The sequence below is a fragment of the Leucoraja erinacea genome, chromosome 3 (genome assembly GCF_028641065.1).
Source record: "Leucoraja erinacea ecotype New England chromosome 3, Leri_hhj_1, whole genome shotgun sequence".
Taxonomy (NCBI): Eukaryota; Metazoa; Chordata; class Chondrichthyes; order Rajiformes; family Rajidae; genus Leucoraja; species Leucoraja erinaceus.
In genome coordinates, this window is record NC_073379.1 from 79,888,791 (window position 1) to 79,902,529 (window position 13,739).

Below are 13,739 nucleotides of genomic sequence, written 5' to 3' on the forward strand. Positions count from 1 at the left end.
CTTAGAATAAAGGGGAGGTCATTTAAGACTGAGGTGAGAAAAAACTTTTTCACCCAGAGAGTTGTGAATTTATGGAATTCCCTGCCACAGAGGGCAGTGGAGGCCAAGTCACTGGATGGATTTAAGAGAGTTAGATAGAGCTCTAGGGGCTAGTGGAGTCAAGGGATATGGGGAGAGGGCAGGCACGGGTTATTGATAGGGGACGATCAGCCATGATCACGATGAATGGTGGTGCTGGCTCGAAGGGCCGAATGGCCTCCTCCTGCACTTATTTTCTATGTTTCTATGTTATGTGCGTCATGCCCTGCAATACGATAGCTACACACTTTCAGGTTTGGCTCTTAGTTGCTGATCTGGAGAGCTTAATTGTCTGCCTTGTACAGTATAGTATAATGGACAGAGAAATCAGATGATAGGACACAAAAGACAGCATCTCTGGAGAAAAGGAATGGGTGATGTTTCGGGTCGATACCCTTCTTCAAACTAAGAGGCAACACTCTCTGGAAGTTCTGCTAAGACAGAATCAGTAAGCAAACAGTATGAAGGAGTAAGAAGCAAATATAGGTAATTAGCAGCCAAACACGGCAAATGAGATGGAGGGAGAAGATTTGAAGACAATTGAGGAATTCTGCAAGGACAGCATGAAAATATTATTGTATAATTTTTTGTTTTCCTAAGATAGGCTGGAATAAATTACATTTATATCCAAAGCCCAGGAGGCTTTATACGCAGCTTCATAAATAAAAAACTACCCATACTTGAAATCGGAAATAGAAACAGAAACTACTACAAACACTCAGCAAGCAGCCCAAATATCTAATGTGTGAGAACTTTAACAGCCACAATAGAGAGAATCAATATGAAAATGGTCTTGGTATGAGGACAATAGAGCCATTGCTGGGCAAGTTGCAGATCACTAATCAAGAAGTGGTTTAAGAGATGTGTGAGAAAGAACTGCAGATGCTGGTTTAAATCGAAGGTAGACACAAAATGCTGGAGTAACTCAGCGGGTCAGAGAGCATCTCTGGAGAGAAGGTATGGGCAATGTTTCGGGTCGAGACCCTTCTTCAGATGTCACCCATTCCTTCTCTCCAGAGATGCTGCCTGACCCGTTGAGTTACTCCAGCATTTTGTGTCTACCTCCAGGCTTAAGAGAGATCCCAGAGAGATGGTGAAGGTTAGGTGAAGTCAGATGTCAAAGGCAGATAAAAGACATCAGTGAAGGCCATGATGATGGGGTGGGGGAAGGAGACAGCAAACTGAGGGAGTACAATAAGCTGACTTTGTCAGGGAGTGCCAGGATCAGAATTGGGCTGGGCTGTGATGAACCTGAAAGTAACACAGAGTCAGAGAGTCATAGAGAGTCTCTTGCCCAGAATAGGTGAATCGAGGACCAGAGGACATAGGTTCAAGGTGAAGGGAAAAGATTTTATAGGAATGTGAGGGTTAACTTTTTCACACAAAGGGTGGTGGGTGTCTGGGACAAGCTGCCAGAGGAGCTAGTAGAGGCTGGGACTATCCCAACATTTATGAACCAGGTACAGGACATATTTGGAGGGATATTGGCTAAGCGCAGGCAGGTGGGACTAGTATAGCTGGGACATGTTGGCCGGTGTGGGCGAGTTGGGCCGAAGGTCGGTCGGGGTCTATCTCTGTCTCTCCCTCCCTCTCAAAAAATGTTTACACTATTGTGTACTGTTTTGGCGTAGTTCCTTGATCTCACAGACAGACAAATAAGATGAGACTTTTAATAGTATACTGGACCAAGTCTGCTCCCTCAACGCAGCTGTTCCCTACCAGTAGCCCCCACGGGAGACGTGGTCCTCCAACTCAAGCCGTTCCCGAACATAAGATTCCCGCACAACGCAGTGTGGCTGTTTTTAAATGGTGCCTTTGAGGCGAGAGGCGGGCGCCAGCAGCCGTTATGGTCGCTGGCCAGCAGGAGGCGACAAAATGAGTGAGGGGGGGGGGAGAAGGATTTTATTAAAAATGTGTACATAAACACGACAACATTTAATCAGGAGTGGATACTTGGAATGAAAAGTGAAATCTCTACTGAAATGGAAAAAATCTTGGCGTTTCTGCTTCTGGTGTTGGCGTAGCAATGAATCAAAGGCTGGCACCCACAAGTCAGGGAGAAACACATACAGTTTTAATATTATATAGATAGATTGTCGTCATAGATCTATCAAAATAGACTATAAATACATTGTTTTACTGTTGTAAATTATGCAATCAGCCCTACCTGTACAACTATTTCCATTACACTCTTCGCAGTTCATTGGGCAGCGTTTACAAAGTCCATCTGAATGAGCATAATATTGCCTGGAGCATTTCATTTGACAACTTTTGTTCTCCAGAATGAAGGGCTTGACACAGGACTGGCAGTTTGTGGGGCTAACTTCACATCGTTGACAGGCATCATCACACTTTGCACAGGTATAACCAGCGCTTTTAAAATGTCCTCTACCAAAAATGAAATATTGTAATTTAGACATATATCTTACAGTGAAAAACATAACAAAATGGAATTCAGTTCAAGGAACTAATCCAGACATGCTCTTCCTGCTTCTCGCGATACTTTATTGCGCTTGGAGCTCAGCAGAAATAACAGGAAATTGTAACTCTTCAACAGACCAGGACATCAACATTTTCTCTAGGGCCGCAGTAAAGACAGCAAGATCCATATCAAAATGGCAGTACTATCTTGTGCAGGTTTGGTCCTGGTGGTCTGTGGCTCCAGTAGTTCCCACCTCAGTTAGATCAAACATTTTTTTTACAGTAGTAACATTGATTTAATTTAGTTTAGTTTATTATTGTCGTGTGCACTGAGACACAGGGACAAGCATTTGTTTGTATGCTATCCAGTCAAGAAAAATACAATACATGAATACAATCAAGCCGTCCACAGTTCTAAGTTAAAGGATAAAGGACATTTAGTGCATAGATATAGCATTAAAGATTTGATGGAAAATTTACAGTGCTATGAAAGACTTACAAACCACTGAGGATTTCTGGCCGGAAATTACATTCTTGAAATTGTGGCTTAACACTATGAGCATAGATATGGTCAGGGATCAAAAGTTGCAAAGTAAAATGGTTCAAAGATGGATAGCAACAAGAACATTTATCTAGTCTGCTTAAAACATTTTCATTCATTGCTTCTTCTACTCAAAGATTTAACTTATGAATACTGTATGCAAGATGTCTCAATTAAAAAGCAAAAAATAATCTAATCACATTATCCGGCAAATTGGATCAATTATATGTTCTTCCCTTGCTAACATTTTTCTAATGCTCAAATTAAAGTTTGTAAAAATTATTTGTTAAAACGTATTTCCGAACATGCTTCAAAATGTACTTAGAATAAGCATCAAATGCAAATTAAATTATCTGTTGGAATTGTGAAATAAAGAAAATGTTGGAAAAAACTCAACATGTCTGATCAAATCGATGGAGAAAGTTACAGGGTCACTTTTTTAAGGTTAATTTTCATTAGAATTCAGAAAAGTTAGAAATCTTAGCGTTTCATTTTGCAGGAAAAAGGGAGTTCTGGAGAAAAGAACAGCGGTGATAGACTAGAGACCAAGAGAGTGAATAAGGAGCTTAATAATGACCTTAATTGCAGACTACCTACCTGTAGATACAAAAGGTGATCACGGTTTGCCCCTTCTCTAGTTGGGCATCTACATAAAGTGGGTGGCGCAACCGACGCTGCAGTGGCCTCTGCAGTCCGTCTGTCTTTTTTTTTTTTTGTCCCGTTGAGTGTAGTTTATAGTGTTTTTTAAAATTGTTTTTAACTGTGTATGTGTGGGGGGGCGGGGGGGAATCTCTTCCTTGCACCAGAGACCCGACCTGGCTTCAGAGCGTGAAGAGCTGTGGTGGCGCGCTGCTGAGGCCCGACTCCGGAGCTTCTGGAGGCTCCAGCCGCAGGCCCGGTGGATGGTAACATCGGGAACTCACGGGTCCCTGGTGGGAGACCGCATTTCGGAGCTCCCGCAATGGCAACTTCTCCCGCCCAAGTTGCGGGATTGAGGGTGACCTGGAATGGGGCCTTAACGGCCGTGGGACTTGCCATCGCCCGCCAGGGGCTTTGACATCGGGAGAAGAAATGGAGAACAGGGGAGAGACAAGACTTTGCCTTCCATCACAGTGAGGAGGAGATTCACTGTGATGGATGTTTGTGTAAATTATGTTGGTGTGTGTCTTGGTTCTTTTTCTTGTTTTATGACTGCAGAAACCAAATTTTCTTTGAACTTCATATTTCTGTAATAGGTATGATATTGCAGTACCATGTACCTATCTGTGCCCCGGGTTCATCTGCTTTACTGTCAGGCTTTCAGGTCCCACATTGAACTAAATGCAGTTTAATCCATCAGTTTTCCCGCGCTCCCTGTCCTTCTCCTGCCTAGACTGTCTACTGAACCTGTTCACTTAAACTTCTGTATTTGCCTCAACCTTCTTATCTGCCTCACTCTTATGAAAAATGTTTTATGCAATAGATACATTTTCCAAACAGTAATAACCCTGTCCCACGGTACGAGTTCATTCCAAGAGCTCTCCCGAGTTTAAAAAAAAATCAAACTCGTGGTAAGCATGGCGAATGAACGTAGCGGGTACGTCGGAGCTCGGGGACGTCTCTTAGCGACTCGTGACACTAACGGCAGGTACTCGGGAAGACTCGCTAACGGCAGGTAAGCTCGGGAAGACTCATGAAGATTTTTCAACATGTTGAAAAATGTACACGAGAGCCCTGAGTACCGACGAGCAGCCATTACCGTAAATCTCCAAGTTCAAATCAGGGCAAACTCGGGAGAACTCTTGGAATGAACTCGTACCGTGGGACAGGGCCATTATACAACTATTAGTGTTGAATGAAGCTGTAGTTTAACTTACGACTAGTGTGTTTAACACTGCCCTTGCATTGTAACAAATTATTTTCTTACACAATGCATTGGATGCAGCTACTTCAGAGCAAAAAACAAATTGATTTTGCAGGAAAAAACATTCACCTGCTTTGAAAGTGTCTTCAGATGTCATCTTTTAGGGGTGTGTTAAATTTGTTTGAAGCAGTCGAGAACTTCTCCAGGTTTCACAGGTAATCATATGTGTAATCATTCAGCTTTATATTTGGTGAATGTGCCCAGGCATATGGATATACTATTTTGACCTACATCCTTCATGCCCCCTGTCCAAATTCCTAATTGTGTTAACCTGAAAACCAGCAAGAATAGTCTGCAGATTGATGGAATATGTTTTCTTAAGCAAAGGCACGATTGAACATTGCCCACCAAGCTCAGACCAAGCTCAAGATTTACTGTTGTCCGTACTGTTCAGAGACGTACAACAACCAGATTTTCGAGGCGCTGTCATTGTATAGACTGTTAAAATATCCTGAATAAAATTAAATAATTCAGGGACTTTACTACTGTATCAGTAAACAACTAAATATATTTCCACTATGTTTGTTTTGATATTTACTTACTGTGGACAGTCACTTAGACACCTCCCCATATAAAGGTAACGAGGCTGTTGTGGTATTGTAATACATCTCTGGCAGTTAGTCTTGTTTACTGAACAGATCTCACAACCTTCTTCACATCGCTCACACTTTGCAGTAATTGAATTTGCAAAGGTCTGACTTTGACAGCTCGTGACACAAACTGCATTGTTTGCAAGATACAGTCCTAAGTATCAAAATAAATAATGCATTTAATTATGAATTATACTTAGAACTTAATCTAATTTATTAGGCAAAAAAGAGTTCAGAGCTAGCAAATTCCAGTAAGGGTGAAAGACAAAATTTGCAAAGTTAGGAAATCTTGGATGACAAAGGATATTGAAGAACTGGAAGAACTTAGAAGTCTGGGCCAATTAAGTTACTCCAGCACTTTACTTCTTGCTCAAGATTCCAACACTGCAGTCTCTTATGCCTCGAAGGATATTGAAAGTTTCATCAGGAAACAAAAATGGAAGAATATGATGCTATAGGCAACTGGAATCAGGTTAGTCTCTTGAGGGATTTAAAATAAAACAATTAGGAGAGCTAGAGGGGCACAGTACCTTTCTCGAGCCCCTGTCCCTCTAACTGCCCTCGTCAGACCCTGCATCTGACCACAGGACCAAATTAAATTGTGGGTTTTCACCATTCATCCTGACCTCCCCCACTCTAATGCTGAACAGTCTATCCTCAGGAGAGGCCGCACCTTTGTATCCTGTGTCCACAGCTCAAAAAAGTTCCAAGCTCACCAGTCACCATAATGCTAAGCTCTTCTACCATTGCTACCACTACCGGGTCTATGTATCTGGCATGGATGGAGTCCTTGCCCCCACCCCAAGTGACAACTCTTTCTCACATCCCCAATATTCCTCTTGGACTCTCCCACCTGGTCTTCTACCTTTTATGTTTTTGATGTAACATTTTACTTGCTAATTGTGCTACAATATTTGTACCTATTGTAGGTACCTACAATACCTATTGTGCTAAGTACATCTTCTTATGACTTTTTGAGAAAAGAGATGTGGCATGATCCTTTGGATTGTTGGATTTAATCTAAAACTGTTATCTTGCCCGAGGGCAGGCAGATGAAATATTTAATATCTCTTGTCGTTGAAAGTATCCGATGTGCATTAATTCCTTTCAGCTCAGTTCCTAATGGGAATGTCTCCTAACACCATAGCCTCTAGTAAAACAAGGTGATAGTTTCACTTATACAATTCATTAAGATGGGTGGGGTTTTATGGGTAAAGTCCTAATTATGGATATGTATCTGCAGTAGGCTTTAATGGATTTTTATTTATTAACAATATGCCTGATCTAGGGGGCGCTTAATGTCGATATTCGGTTCCAAAAATAGGAAAGTGCTACATTGCTCAAATATGATAAACCAACCAAAAATGCAAACAGAAAATATTGCTTTCTGCAAAGCTCCCAAAAGAAAGGAACTACTGATAACAATTTGCTTGAAGTAGACTGGTGCTTTACAAATAAATAACATGAAATATTTATTTGCAGAAAGATGTAAACTTGGAGTTTAGTACCTGGAGGACAACTGGTGCATTCATTCCATCCCTCTCCTGTGCATGTTTTGCACAGGTCACTGCAGCGAAGACAGTCATTTTCGTAAGCTAAATGAAAATTAGAGCAGAGGTTTGTATCGCTGCAGTCCAGTAAGATAAGACTGTTCTACTCATTCAATTGCAATCACACTATGAATGTTATTCAAAAACAATATTGCCACTTGTACAAGATAGATTATTGTCTCCATTGCACAGATGTAAACAGTGAGGGAAGGGGCAATGCCATCCACACCTAGAATAGAATGCCATTTATTGTCATTCAAACCTAAGTTTGAACAAAATTCCATTTCTACAGTTTTTTACATTACAAAACAATGCAAGACACACACTTAACACAGTTTACATAAACATCCATCACAGTGAGTCTCCAACATCTCCTCACTGTGATGGAAGGCAAAGTCTTTATCTCTTCTCTTTGTTCCTTCTCCCGTGGTCCAGCAGTCCAACTGCAGTGTCGAGGCGAACTGGGGCTCCGATGTTAAAGCCCCCAGCGGGCAATGGTAAGTCCTGAGGCCGTTTAAGCCACGCGGGGCGATGTTAGGCCCCGGCTCCATGTCCTTAAACCCGCGATTCCAGCGGGAGAAGTCGCAGTTGCGGAGCTCGGAAAAGCGGTCTCCCACCAGGGACTTGGAGCTCCCGATGTTCACGTCCACCGGGTCTGCGGCCGGTGCCTCCGAACTCCAAAAGTCGGGTCGCAGCCGCACGCCACCACAGCTCTTCCCGCTCCGAAGTTGGCCAGCTCCGCGATGTCCGTTCCGCAGGCTCTGCAACTGGAGCCCTCAGGTTAGTCCCGGCCGGAGGTCGCCGCCGGCTCCACGATGTTAGGCCCAACGACATCCGAGACACGACAGGGAATAGTTGGGTCCCCGCACAGGGAAGAGATTTAAACGGTTTCCCCCACAGTCCCCCCCCCCCCCCCCCCACATATACACAGCTAAAATAATAATAAAAACTGACTCAAAGACATACATTTAACAAGACAAATTTTTTTTTAAAGACAGACGACTGTAGTCGAGCTGCTGCCATTAGGCGCCGCCACTCCTAATGTCTACACCAATGCACTTTGGCAGCAATGACCAAACAAGATAGTCCCAAGGAGTTGGACACAAAAAACTGGAGTAACTCAGCGGGACAGGCAGCATCTCTGGAAAGAAGGAATGGGTGATGCTTCAGTTCGAGACCCTTCTCCAGACCCAAGGTGAGTTGGCATGACCTTATTCATTTATTATAATAATAGGTTAGATTGTGCTTTTAGGGATTGCTATAAAGTTAGAAAGTGTTTAAGAATTAGATATTTTAAGCAAAAGATATGCAAATGCTGGAATGAAAACATGCCCAGTCTCACATGTTAATAAAAACAGAAAATACTGGATACCCCTAGCAAATCAGGCAGCGACTGTGGAAGGAGAAATAATTAACGTTTCAGGTCTCAGGCCTATTAATAATGTCATATACTAATGGTTCCAAGGATGCAAATAATCTGGTTCAATCTCAGGCAGGGAGGTGGACTGTCAATGTCAATGATTGGTTGTAGTGTTCTGGTCATCCTGCCATTTGATTGCACTGCACCCTGGATGAATCTTGTTGCATTTACTACATCCCAACAATCTGACATATTCCAACATAATTCAATAAGCACACAAGAACAGCATGCAAAGAAAAAGTCAGTTTAAAGAAATAATGTCCTGTTAAGTCATAAATGATTTAGTATCACACCATATTTATTAAACTACTAGACTACGTGGGACGGGTCCCTGTCACATGGGAGGCCTGGTCCCCCAACGCAACCCGTTCCCCGACGCAACATTCCACCGCTCACCTGTTCCCAATGCAACCCAATCGCCCAACGCAATATTGCATCACTCGCGCATAGCCCCCAACTGCGCGGGCACGGCTCATTTCCCCTCATCCCCCAGCACTCCCTCCCCCTCCTCTTCACCCTCCCTCTTCTTTCCCCTATCCTCCAATCCTGCTCACACTCCTCCTTTCCCCTACCCTGTCACTCCCTCCCTCCATACCTCCTCTCCCCTCCTCTATTCCCCACACATCACTTCCCCCTATCCCCTCCCCCCCCCCACTATCCCTCCTGACCTCCCCCATTGCCCTCTCTCTCTATTCCCCACTCCCCCTCCTCTCCCTCAATCCCCCTACACTCCCTCCTCACAACCCAGGATCTTTCCCCTCTCCTCCTCCCCTCCCCAATCTCTCCCTCGCCTCTCCATTCCTCTCCTTTCCCCTACCCTCAGTCACTCCCTTCCTCCATCCATGAAAAACCGCTTTTTCAGTTCCTTCCTCCACAGATCATTTATTGTTAGTTGTGGTTTAGATCCAGTTGACTTGACGATCAGTCATGTTGGCCACACTACAACCCGACTCTCCCTCCCTCCCTCTGCCCAATCCGGGCTGGGCCGCGGGGGGGATGGGGCCTGTGTTCGTCACGGTGGGCACCACGAGTTTCGATGACCAGATCTCCTCCGAGAAGGCCGTGAGGGTGAGTTACCACAATGGCAGCAGAGACGGATCCAGGGGGAGAGGTAGATGGGACCGCCATTGCCGTAGAGGGCTGGCGGGGGAGAGGGGCGAGTGATGAGGGAGAGAGAGACTGGACCAGGGTCTCCACTGGGATTCCGCAGGGCATACACTGAACCTCGGCCGATGGGGCAGGAATGGACGTGGCATTGACCGACAGAAGAGACCAATCTGCATGGCGCTGACTGAAGAAATCTGCGCACGCACGGTTTTAAAGATTTTTAAACGTCGATAACATTTACAATATACCACCGATCAGAACGAAACTTGTTGCCATCGCAGCACATGAGAACGTGTACTGAGGTACAGTGAAAAACTATCCATTGCATATAACCATATAACAATTACAGCACGGAAACAGGCCATCTCGGCCCTACAAGTCCGTGCCTAACAACTTTATTTTCCCTTAGTCCCACCTGCCTGCACTCATACCATAACCCTCCATTCCCTTCTCATCCATATGCCTATCCAATTTATTTTTAAATGATACCAATGAACCTGCCTCCACCACTTCCACTGGAAGCTCATTCCACACCGCTACCACTCTCTGAGTAAAGAAGTTCCCCCTCATATTACCCATAAACTTCTGTCCCTTCATTCTGAAGTCATGTCCTCTTGTTTGAATCTTCCCTATTCTCAAAGGGAAAAGCTTGTCCACATCAACTCTGCCTATCCCTCTCATCATTTTAAAGACCTCTATCAAGTTCGCCCTTAACCTTCTGCGCTCCAGAGAATAAAGACCTAACTTATTCAACCTATCTCTGTAACTTAGTTGTTGAAACCCAGGCAACATTCTAGTAAATCTCCTCTGTACTCTCTCTATTTTGTTGACATCCTTCCTATAATTGGGCGACCAAAATTGTACACCATACTCCAGATTTGGTCTCACCAATGCCTTGTACAATTTTAACATTACATCCCAGCTTCTATACTCAATGCTCTGATTTATAAAGGCTAGCATACCAAAAGCTTTCTTTACCACCCTATCTATATGAGATTCCACCTTCAAGGAACTATGCACGGTTATACCCAGATCCCTCTGTTCAACTGTATTCTTCAATTCCCTACCATTTACCATGTACGTCCTATTTTGCTTTGTCCTGTCAAGGTGTAGCACCTCACATTTATCAGCATTAAACTCCATCTGCCATCTTTCAGCCCATTTTTCCAAATGGCCTAAATCACTCTGTAGACTTTGGAAATCCTCTTCATTATCCACAACACCCCATATCTTGGTATCATCTGCATACTTACTAATCCAATTTACCACACCTTCATCCAGATCATTGATGTACATGCCAAACAACAAAGGACCCAACACAGATCCCCGAGGCACCCCACTAGTCACCTGCCTCCAACCCGATAAACAGCCATCCACCATTACCCTCTGGCTTCTCCCATTCAGCCACTGTTGAATCCATCTTGCTATTCCTGCATTTATACCCAACAGTTGAACCTTCTTAACCAACCTTCCATGAGGAACCTTGTCAAAGGCCTTACTAAAGTCCATATAGACAACATCCACTGCTTTACCCTCGTCAATTTCCCTAGTAACCTCCTCAAAAAATTCAAGAAGATTAGTCAAACATGACCTTCCAGGCACAAATCCATGTTGACCGTTCCTAATCAGACCCTGTTTATCCAGATGCTTATATATATTATCTCTAAGTATCTTTTCCATTAATTTGCCCACCACTGAAGTCAAACTAACAGGTCTATAATTGCTAGGTTTACTCTTAGAACCCTTTTTAAACAATGGAACAACATGCGCAGTACGCCAATCCTCGGGGACTATTCCCGTTTCTAATGACATTTGAAATATTTCTGTCATAGCCCCGGCTATTTCTACACTAACTTCCCTCAATGTCCTAGGGAATATCCTGTCAGGACCTGGAGACTTATCCACGTTTATATTTTTCAAAAGTGTCAGTACTTCTTTTACTTTGAACCTCATAGTATCCATAGCTACTCTACTAGTTTCCCTTACCTCACATAATTCAATATCCTTCTCCTTGGTGAATACCGAAGAAAAAAAATTGTTCAATATCTCCCCCATCTCTTTTGGCTCTGCAGATAACTGTCCACTCTGTCTCTCCAATGGACCAATTTTATCCCTCGTTATCCTTTTGCTATTAATATAGCTGTAGAAACCCTTTGGATTTACTTTCACCTTATTTGCCAAAGCAACCTCATATCTTCTTTTAGCTTTCCTAATTTCTTTCTTAAGATTCTTTTTACATTCCTTATACTCCTCAAGCACCTCATTTACTTCATGCTGCCTATAATTATTGTAGATCTCCCTCTTTTTCCGAACAAGATGTCCAATTTCCCTTGAAAACCAGGGCTCTTTCCAATTTTTACTGTTTCCTTTCAACCGCAGGATCATAAAGATTCTGTACTCTTAAAATGTCCCCTTTAAATGTCCTCCATTTCTCTTCTACATCTTTCCCATAAAACAAAATGTCCCAGTTCACTCCCTTTAAATCATCTCGCATCTCATCAAAGTTAGCCTTTCTCCAATCAAAAATCTCAACCCTAGGTCCAGTCAGTTCTGACCCTCTCCAAAATTATGTTGAAACTAATGGTATTGTGATCACTGGACCCGAAGTGCTCCCCAACGCATACCTCCGCCACCTGTCCCGACTCATTTCCTAACAGGAGGTCCAGCACTGCCCTCCTCTAGTAGGTACCTCTATGTATTGCTGCAAAAAACTATCCTGCACACATTTTACAAACTCCAACCCATCCAGCCCATTTACGGAATGTGTTTCCCAGTCTATGTGTGGAAAGTTGAAATCTCCCACAATCACTACCTTGTGCTTACTACTAATATCTGCTATCTCCTTACATATTTGCTCTTCCAAATCTCGTTCCCCGTTTGGCGGTCTATAATACACCCCTATAAGTGTTGCCCCTATAAGCATGCTATCCAGTCAGCAGAAAGATTATTTTAATAATCTTCACCACACCAAGTGCTTAAACAAGTGCTTCAACTTGTTGTTTGTGTTACTCACCATTCCAGTAGCGTCCATCTTCACAGACTTCCGAAGAAGGTAAGATGCACATACCATCTTGAAATTTGAAAGGATCTTTGCAGGAATCGCATTCATTAAGGACAGGACCATGGCATGTGCTGCATGCAGGAGGGCAAACGTCACACGTGGCACTATCTTTGTTGCCATAGTAACCAGATGTGCAGGTGGTTACACATTTTAAATCTAAAATAATACAAATATATTAGCTCGGTTAATAAATTAATGTTTTTCAAATGCACTTGCTCTCCAGATTAAATTGTAATATTAAAAATTTACAACTGAAAATTTGAATATATTTATTTTGGCACTCAGTAGTACAATTACCTTAATTCTTAATTCAAAGTTGTAATCTGTTTGAAAATATATGTAGGAGTCAAAATTTAATAAGCCTGTTCATAGGAGTTTAATTCTGAATATTTTCAATCTGAATGATTGGCTAATTAACTTAAATACGTTTGAAAGAAGAGAGAGAAATTGAGATATATTTCCACAAAGGTCTCCAATCTCGCATCACGAATACATACACGTAAATAGGTTGATAAATGTTTCTTCAAACTATGCAAACATCTGATAATAAAAGATAGGAAACACTTGTCCTCTCTTCAGATTATGATATCATTTTTCAAGCATGTTTCTGCCATTTTGTTCTATGGAGCACCCTCTCATACCATTTAACCCATCGGTATCTCCAGCAGTGATTATATTTATTCCTTTCCAGCAAGGAATTATTCTTGTGACCCTCTACCTTATCTACATGCCGTTATTGGTGACATAATTCCCAGGCACAGATCAGTCTTTATTTGTACATGGTTACCTTCACTCCTCTAATAATTATGTGTGCGTTTATCTATCTAGAATAACTTGTTCAAATACTTTCCAATCTCAGTCTTATTTGCTCCAGCCTCTGTTAACACCAATTTTTCATAAATGTGCCTGTTGAAATCTGTTCTGCACTAAATGCTGTTCATTACTCGGAAGTGGCGGTGCCTCGCGGCAGTGGCCTCTGCAGACCATCTGCCTTTTTGTTTTCTTTTTGTACTGTTAGGTGCATGTTTTTGTTGTAGTTTATATATTATTTTTAGCTGTGTATATGTG

General features: G+C 42.7%; 1 protein-coding gene across 2 annotated transcripts in view; it reads right to left on the reverse strand.

The window, feature by feature from the left end:
• pcsk5b (proprotein convertase subtilisin/kexin type 5b) overlaps window positions 1-13,739 on the reverse strand; it is a 299,623-nt gene that overhangs the window by 24,811 nt on the left and 261,073 nt on the right. For both annotated transcript variants that reach the window (XM_055633051.1, XM_055633052.1), the window contains exons 27-30: window positions 12,624-12,827; window positions 7,042-7,128; window positions 5,486-5,687; window positions 2,246-2,466 (exon numbers count right to left, since the gene is read on the reverse strand). In XM_055633051.1, the coding sequence (XP_055489026.1) occupies window positions 2,246-2,466; window positions 5,486-5,687; window positions 7,042-7,128; window positions 12,624-12,827 (714 nt within the window). The remainder of the gene's footprint in view (window positions 1-2,245; window positions 2,467-5,485; window positions 5,688-7,041; window positions 7,129-12,623; window positions 12,828-13,739) is intronic.